The sequence below is a fragment of the Garra rufa genome, chromosome 5 (assembly GCF_049309525.1).
Source record: "Garra rufa chromosome 5, GarRuf1.0, whole genome shotgun sequence".
Taxonomy (NCBI): domain Eukaryota; kingdom Metazoa; phylum Chordata; class Actinopteri; order Cypriniformes; family Cyprinidae; genus Garra; species Garra rufa.
This window is the reverse complement of record NC_133365.1, coordinates 55,027,773-55,037,377: the sequence shown is the minus strand read 5'-3', so window position 1 is coordinate 55,037,377 and position 9,605 is coordinate 55,027,773. Positions and strand designations below refer to the sequence as shown.

Genomic DNA, 9,605 nt, shown 5'->3' with positions numbered 1-9,605 from the left:
GGAATTGCATGGAGATGCATAGAGTTGGGTAGAGTTGTGTAGAGCTGTGGAATTGCATGGAGATGCATAGAGTTGGGTAGAGTTGTGTAGAGCTGTGGAATTGCATGGAGATGCATAGAGTTGGGTAGAGTTGTGTAGAGCTGTGGAATTGCCTGGAGATGCATAGAGTTGGGTAGAGTTGTGTAGAGCTGTGGAATTGCATGGAGATGCATAGAGTTGGGTAGAGCTGTGGAATTGCATGGAGATGCATAGAGTTGGGTAGAGTTGTGTAGAGCTGTGGAATTGCCTGGAGATGCACAGAGTTGGGTAGAGTTGTGTAGAGTTGTGGAATTGCATGGAGATGTGTGGAAATGCATAGAGTTGTGTGGAGATGCAAACAATTGTGTAGAGTTGTGGACTTGTGTAAAGTTGTGGAATTGCATGGAGATGCATAGAGTTGTGTAGAGGAGTTGTGTAGAGTTGTGGAATTGCATGGAGATGCATAGAGTTGTGTAGAGGAGTTGTGTAGAGTTGTGGAATTGCATGGAGATGCATAGAGTTGTGTAGAGGAGTTGTGTAGAGTTGTGGAATTGCATGGAGATGCATAGAGTTGTGTAGAGGAGTTGTGTAGAGTTGTGGAAGTGCATGGAGTTGTGTGGAGATGCAAACAATTGTGTAGAGTTGTGGACTTGTGTAGAGTTGTTTGGACTTGTGTAGAGTTGTGGACTTGTGTAGAGTTGTGGAGTTGCTTAATTTTTTTAAAACCATTTCTTGTTAATTGACGTGATGTTTTTATTACTGCATATCTTTGTTTTATTTCTTTTATTTTCTAAACTGTCAAATTGAATTCTGCTGGCTGTTCTGTTCTTGGTTGGTTTATTTTAACATGTGCATGTGTTTCTGTGTTTGCAGGGAAAGCCGGATCTGAACACAGCGCTGCCCATCAGACAGACGGCCTCCATCTTCAAGCAGCCGGTCACTAAAGTGGTCAATCATCCCAACAACAAAGTCAAGACAGACCTTCAGAGAGGCACAGAGCAGCCGCGACAGGTGACTCCATCATCATTCACCTTTAGAGTTTTTCATTCTTAAATGTCAATTATTTATTTGTATTTCCCTTTTCATTTTTAATTTTAGTACTTATTTTACTTCAGTTCCAAAGCAACGTTTAGAATTTTTAAGTTTGTCTTCTAATTTTTATTTTTTTTCCAGTTATTTTTTTAGTTTTGTTTTATATTTCTATTTAGCTCTTATGTGTTTTTATTTCAATTTGAGCAATTTTTGTACTTCAGTTTATTCTTATTTTTGCTTCAGTTAGTTGCAATGCAAAATTTTACATTTTGTTTAGTTTAAGTTTTTCTTCAAATATTTATTTTTGATTTTATTTCAGCTTTATTTCAGTTAATAAAAGCTGAAGCTTGTTTCACATCATCCTGTTGTACATTATTGCATAAATGCAGCCATAATTAGACAGCATGTTAATACAGATTAGTCTGAATACTACAGATTACTCATCTCACTGTAATATTTGATAATTATTGGTCAGGTTTTATAAACAGATTGGAATGAGGTCTTGCCGATCTTTACATAACCAATCACATGCATTTAGATTTGATTTTTAAAGCAATATCTTACATTGACCACTAGAGGATGCTGAATGAACACTTATTAAAGCTGAACGCTGCATGAAGTGAGTGTTTCTGACTGTTTGTTTCAACTCACGTTTTTGAGGCCCTGCTGCAGAAATGTTCAATTTCTGATTCTTTTTATTCCTAACAGAACATGCACAGAGGTTCATACGTTTTTGGATATTGGATATTTTAAAACCAAAGTCTTGATGCAAATTGAATCAGAAATCTGCAGACTGTGCTCTATTTTCTTACCAGCTATAGCTATATACCTATATAGAGTGGTATTTATTTAACCATGCCTTTATGAATGTTATTTAATTAATTAATTTAATTTATTAATTTATTGATCTAAGTTATTTTTTTATATTTATTATTGTATTTTTTCCAGTTAGTTTCAGTCATTTTCTTTATTATTCAGTATTTATTTATTTAACCATGCCTTTATGAATGTTATTTAATTAATTAATTTAATTTATTAATTTATTTATCTGTTATTTTTTATATTTATTATTGTATTTTTTCCAGTTAGTTTCAGTCATTTTCTTTATTATTCAGTATTTATTTATTTAACCATGCCTTTATGAATGTTATTTAATTAATTAATTTAATTTATTAATTTATTTATCTGTTATTTTTGTATATTTATTATTGTATTTTTTCCAGTTAGTTTCAGTCATTTTCTTTATTATTCAGTATTTATTTATTTAACCATGCCTTTATGAATGTTATTTAATTAATTAATTTAATTTATTAATTTATTTATCTGTTATTTTTGTATATTTATTATTGTATTTTTTCCAGTTAGTTTCAGTCATTTTCTTTATTATTCAGTATTTATTTATTTAACCATGCCTTTATGAATGTTATTTAATTAATTAATTTAATTTATTAATTTATTGATCTGTTATTTTTTATATTTATTATTGTATTTTTTCCAGTTAGTTTTAGTCATTTTATTTATTATTCAGTATTTATTTATTTAACCATGTCTTTATGAATGTTATTTAATTAGTTAATTAATTTAGTTGATTAATTTATTGGTCTGTGTAAGTTATTTTTTATATTTATTATTTTATTTTCCCAGTTAGTTTTAGTCATTTTATTTGTTATTCAGTATTTATTTTTTTAACCATGTCTTTATGAATGTTATTTAATTAATTTATTTAATTTATTAATATATTGATCTAAGTTATTTTTTTATATTCATTATTTTATTTTTTCCAGTTAGTTTCAGTCATTTTATTTATTATTCAATATTTATTTAACCATGCCTTTATGAATGTTATTTAATTAATTTATTTAATTTAGTTGATTAATTTATTGGTCTGTGTAAGTTATTTTTTTATATTTATTATTTTATTTTCCCAGTTAGTTTTAGTCATTTTATTTGTTATTCAGTATTTATTTTTTTAACCATGTCTTTATGAATGTTATTTAATTAATTTATTTAATTTAGTTGATTAATTTATTGGTCTGTGTAAGTTATTTTTTATATTTATTATTTTATTTTCCCAGTTAGTTTTAGTCATTTTATTTGTTATTCAGTATTTATTTTTTTAACCATGTCTTTATGAATGTTATTTAATTAATTTATTTAATTTATTAATATATTGATCTAAGTCATTTTTTTATATTTATTATTAATTTTTTTTCCAGTTAATTTTATTATTCAGTATTTATCTATTTAACCATGCCTTTATGAATGTTATTTTAATAATTGATTAAATTGATTAATATATTGATCTAAGTTATTATTTTATATTTATTATTTTATTTTTTCCAGTTAGTTTCAGTCATTTTATTTGTTATTCAGTATTTATTTTTTTAACCATGCCTTTATGAATGTTATTTAATTAATTAATTTAGTTTATTAATATATTGGTCTATGTAAGTTATTTTTTATATTTATTATTTAATTTTTTCCAGTTAGTTTTAGTTATTTTATTTATTATTCAGTATTTATTTATTTATTTAACCATGTCTTTATGAATGTTATTTAATTAATTAATTTAGTTTATTAATATATTGGTTTATGTAAGTTATTTTTTAAATATTTATTTATACATTGATCTATGACTTGGATTTTTATTTATTTATTTGTTTTAAAAAACACCCTTTGAGAGATTAGTTTTTTCTTTTTTTAATTTTAATTTGTTTTAGTAATTTTGTTAAATATTTCTGTTTAGCGTTATTTTTTTATTTAAAAGAATTAAAGTTTCTAAAATTTTTCTATTTACTGTTTTTATTTATTTTTATTTCCATATATTAATTAGTTTTGTGTTAGCTTTTAGTTTGTTTAAATTTTAGTTTGTTTAAAAATTTGTTCTTTTGTCCTTTTTAAATATTTTAAATCTATCTTGTTTCAATTAGTTTATTAGTTTTAATTAGTTTTATTTCAGTTTTCTTAATTGAATTACTTCAACTTTAACTATTATCAATTAGTTTAGAATTAGCTTTTATTTTATATCTTCAGTTTGTTTTATATTTTAATTTCTATGTAGCTTTATTTTTCAGTTTTAGTCATTTTTGCACTTCTGCTAACATTTATTAATTATCTTTGAATTAGCCTTTAGTTTTATATTTTCAGTATTCATTTCTATTTTAGTTTACATTTATGTTTTGTGCTTTTTTCAGCTGTAATTTTAGTTTAATTTTAATAATTGATTTAATTTCATTTAAGTTTTATTTTAACTTTGTGTTTTTCATTTATTTTGGGATTTCTGAGTTTAATTCTTTAATCAATTTTAAATAATTTTGAATTGATTAATTCTCACAAATGTAGCTATTATTCAGTCTTAAAGATGCTGATGAGGATCATGTTCAGTGCTGGTCTGAGCTCTGAAGACTGGAGAAATGATGCTGAAAATTCAGCAGCGCATCACAGAAATAAATGACATTTGAACAGATGTTCACATAGAAAACAGATATTTGACATTTAAAAATATTAAGCTATTTTTACAGTATTTTGATGCAGAAGAGAGTGATTATCTTGTGGTTCTGAGGGTGGATTTAGTTGTACGGGCCCCGCGGCGCTCATGGACGATCTGTATTTAAGTCTCCGCTTCAGTAAGTGTTTATGAGCAGTTGTTGCGGTTTACGTGTCCCACGGGCCGCCGTCTGACCGGCAAACACACAAACGCTCCTCCAGGCCGAATAAAGCTGCGGCGTTTAATTGATTAGAGACGCTCTGAGAGCCGTTAATGTGTGACGTGATTCAGCCGAATGCCTGACCTTTACCATCATTCTGACCCCATTCAAGCGGTTTGTATCTGGAGGACGTGGATAATTAGATCTCTTAAAATCCTTGAACATTCATTAATGTTAGTGTGGGACTGAAGGAATGAAATCTGTCAGCATTTATTTATCTATCATTTATCACCATCATTATCATTTATGATTGACTTATTATCATTCATGTCGATCCAGAGCTGTTTGAATGTGTTTGTGGAGCGCAGCAGAATCTCCTCACATCCGTACACTGTCCAGAGTTATTTTAGTATTGTTTACTATATTTATTATTTATGTATTACATTTGATATGTAGTGTTTATTATATTTTTAAATTAATAACAAATATAATATAATATAATTATTTTTTTTATTTTCAAAAATGTGTTTTATATTTATATTTGACTAATTTTAATTTTAATTTTACTTATTTAGAATTTTATATATTTATTTATTTATTTTATTTATTATTTAATTTATTTTGAGTTTTACTTATTCATGTAAAATGTGATTTAGTTCACATTTTAATTATTTTGATTTTTATTCATTTTAATTTATTTTGCTCTTTTTTGTTCAAAATATTTTACATGTTTATTTTTTATTATATATTTTATAGTTTAATGATTTATTTTATTTATTGCCAGTCCTGTTAATGCAGATCTTTTGAACAAAACTTTTGAAAGTGTGTTTTTTTTGTTGTTGGGTAAATTGCAAATGTGTTCTTTGGTCATTTTCAAATATTTCTGTTTTGTTTCAGTTTGTTTTTCAGTTGTAATTTGTTTTATTTGAATTTGATCAATTTTACTACTTCAACTTTAACATTTATTAATTAGTTTTGAATTACCTTTTATTTTATATTTCCAGTTGTCATTTGAATTTTAGTTTTAGTAATTTAGTTGTGTTTTTATCATTACATTTTTTATTATTATTTCTATTTAGCTTTATTTTTCAATTTTAGCAATTGTAGTACTTCTACTAACATTTATTAATTAGCTATGAAGTATCTTTTTGTTTATATTTTCAGTTTTCATGTCAGTTTTTGTTTAAATAATTTTTTTTAGTATTAAATTATTTCAATTTGAGTAATTTTACTAATTCAACTTTTTCAAACTTATTTCAGTTAGTTGCCAAGGCAACATTTTTGTTTTTCTATTTCTATTGCAAGTTAAAAATTGTATCTAATATATATATATATATATATATATATATATATATATATATTACAAATTTTGCTATTTAATTTAATATTATTTTAATTTAATATTTTATTTAATATTTAGTTTAATTTGATATTTAATACTTTTTAATTTAATATTTAATCTTTTTCAATTTAATTTAATATTTATTTTAATATTTTTAATTTAATTTAATATTCAATTTCATTTAAATTATTTAATTTAATATTGTATTTAATATTTAGTTTAATTTAATATTGTATTTAATATTTAGTTTAACTTAATATTTAATTACATGTATAATGCAATATTTTGTTGTTTAATATTTAATATAATATTTTTAATTTAATATTTAAATGTATTATTGAATGTAATATTTAATTTAATATTTAATTTAATGTCATTTTAATATTTAATTTAATTTAATTAAAGGTATTATTAATGTAATATATTATTTAATATTTAATATAATATGTTTTTATTTGATTTAATATTTAAATTTAATATTGAATGTAATATTTAATTTAATGTAATTTTAATATTTAATTTAATTTAATTTCAGCTTTATTTTAACTTCATTGCGCAGGTATTTAATTTAATTTAATTTTGTTTAATTTAATAGTTTAATATTTAATTTAATGGTTTAATATCATATTTAATAGTTCATTTAATATTTAACTTAATTAAATTTAATATTTAATTTCATTTAATTTCAGCTTTATTTTAACTGTATTTGTCACCTTTTAGCTGTTCTGGGAGAAGCGTCTGAAGGGTTTGCGGTCGTCGGACGTGTCGGAGGAAGCGCTGCGGACGATGGATCTGCCCAAAGGTTTACAGAGTAAGTCTGTAGCGGTGAGCGTCCGTGTGTGGCGTTCGCTGATGGCTGGCTAACGTCGGTGCTGTCGCGCAGGTATCGGGCCGGACTCGTCGGACGAGACGCTTCTGTCGGCCATCGCCAGCGCTCTGCACATGAGCTCCGCCCCCATCACGGGTCAGACGTCCACCGCCGCCGAGAAGAACCCCGCCATCTGGCTCAACACCTCACAGCCGCTCTGCAAAGCCTTCACCGTCACCGACGAAGACATACGGTAAGACACGGCTCAGAGGTCAAATTTTATATTTTGTCATGTTATATGTTGTTTTCAATGTTAGTGAGTTAACTAGATTAAAAAAAAGTTTGTCAAGATAAACTTTAGGTTGGCTTGAGAAAGCCTAGCTTGAAAGTTTAAAGCAGCTGTAAAAGCTTAAAGTCTTTAACTTTATATAGATAGATTAGATGATTAGCATGTTGCTAGCATGATTAGAATGTAGTTAGCATGATTCTAACATGATTAGCAAGTTTCTAGCATGATTAGCAAGTTGCTAGCCTGTTTTTAGCATGATTAGCAATTTGCTAGCATGTTTCTAGCATAATTAACATGTTACTTGCATTATTAACATGATTAGCATGTTTCCAGCATGATTAGCAAGTTGCTAACATGTTTCTAGCATGATTAGCCAGTTTCTAGCAGGTTTATAGGCTGACTAGCAAGTTGCTAGCACGTTTCTAAAATGTTTCTAGCATGATTAACAAGTTGCTAGCATGATTAGCAAGTTGTTAGCATGTTTCCAGCATGATTAGCAAGTTGCTAACATGTTTCTAGCATGATTAGCCAGTTTCTAGCAGGTTTATAGGCTGACTAGCAAGTTGCTAGCACGTTTCTAAAATGTTTCTAGCATGATTAACAAGTTGCTAGCATGATTAGCAAGTTGTTAGCATGTTTCTAGCATGATTAACATGTTACTTGCATTATTAACTAGTTGTTAGCATGTTTCTAACATGATTAGCAAGTTACTAGCATGACATTAGCATGTTTCTAACATGATTAGCAAGTTACTAGCATGACATTAGCATGTTTCTAACGTGATTAGCAAGTTGCTAGCATGTTTCTAGCATTATTAGCAAATTGCTAGCATGTTTCTAGCATGATTATCAAGTTGCTAGCATGTTTATAGGCTGACTGGCAATTTCTTAGCATGTTTCTAGCATGATTAACAAGTTGCTACCATGATTAGCAGTTGTTAGCATGTTGTTAGCATGTTTCTAGCATAATTAACATGTTACTTGCATTATTAGCATGTCATTAGCAATTTGCTAGCATGTTTCTAGAATAGTTAGCAAGTTTTTAGCATGTTATTAGCCTGTTTCTAGCATGTCATTAGCATGTTTCTAACATGATTAGCATGTTTCTAGCATTATTAGCATGTTGCTAGCACATTTCTAACATGTTTCTATCATTATTAGTAAGTTGCTAACATGTTTCCAACCTGTTTTCTAACATGATTAACAAGTTGTTAACATGTTTCTAGGCTGACTAGCAAGTTGCTAGCATGTTTCTAGCATGTTTAACAAGTTGTTAGCATGTTTCTAGCATGATTAGCAAGTAGCTAGCGTGTTTCCAGCATGATTAGCAAGTTGTTAGCATGTTTCTAAGCATGATTAGCAAGTAGCTAGCATGTTTCCAGCATGATTAGCAAGTTGTTAGCATGTTTCTAGGAGGATTATCAAGTTGCTACCATGATTAGCATGTTATTTACATGTCATTAGCATGGCTGTGAAGTTACTAGCATGTTTCCAGCATGATTAGCAAGTTACTAGCATGATTGTAGTTGCTAGGCTAGATAATTCAATAGAAAATAAATAGAAATAGTTGATAGTTGGGCAGGTTGATTGAGTCTCAAGGGATTCTGGGAGTTTAAATTTGAATTTTGACAGTTGGAGTTTGAATTTTGACAGTTGGAGTTTGAATAGTGTTGATCATTCGTCAATGTAAGTCTATGAGATGTTGATTATTTTTAATCTTCAATTTGTTAAAGTCTAAGTGAGATCAGTCTGAAGAGCTGGGCTGAGTTTGGTGAAAGCTCTAGGAGGAGTAGCGTCCAGAAATTGAGTCTAAGAAGAATAAAAGGCTTAAGTAAGCTAATTGTGTGTTGATCACATGATCTCAGGAGTAATTGTGGTGTTGTTGAAAGTGTGATATTGTTGGGCGATTGTGAGGCGAGGCGAGGGAAGGTGTGAATGTTTTATGTATTGCTGGAGTTCCTCTCAATGGGGAATCGCTGTCACAGTTCAAGCCGAGCTAAAAACCTTCCCGCTTCTCCTGAGATTGATGCGCCAGAGTCATTTCGCTCCGGCTCCGACGCTAAATTGGATGCTTGCTGAATGAAAAACACAAACCAAATAAGATTGTCCTGCCGCACTTGTTTAGAGTCGGGACTTAGTTCAGCATTCTGATGAGACGCATTTCAGTCTCTCTGTCAGAGGAAATCACATGTTGGACATTTGAGGTTTTAAAATAATTTAGAAGAAAATTAAATATTTATGTATTTTAAAAATTTTAATAAATTGCTTATGCTTATTGCTTTAAATTTGACTTGTTCCAATTTAATTTAAATTTGCCTTTTTAAAATGTTATTTATTTATTTAATTTTACTTTTTCATTTTTAAAAAGTAAAAATAATGTTTTTAATTTGTATTTTATTTTTTTATTATATATTTTACAATTTATTGATTTGTTTTATTTTTTTGCCAGTCCTGTTGATGCAAATCTTTT

At 27.8% G+C, this 9,605-nt stretch overlaps 1 protein-coding gene across 1 annotated transcript in view; it reads left to right on the top strand.

Annotated features, from left to right (window-relative positions):
* Positions 1–7,104, top strand: part of LOC141335524 (methyl-CpG-binding domain protein 2-like) — a 26,993-nt gene extending 19,889 nt beyond the window's left edge. Inside the window, exons 3-5 of the mRNA XM_073841018.1 lie at positions 892–1,029; positions 6,760–6,850; positions 6,923–7,104. Of these exons, the coding sequence (XP_073697119.1) occupies positions 892–1,029; positions 6,760–6,850; positions 6,923–7,104 (411 nt within the window). The remainder of the gene's footprint in view (positions 1–891; positions 1,030–6,759; positions 6,851–6,922) is intronic.
* The last annotated feature ends 2,501 nt before the right edge of the window (positions 7,105–9,605 follow it).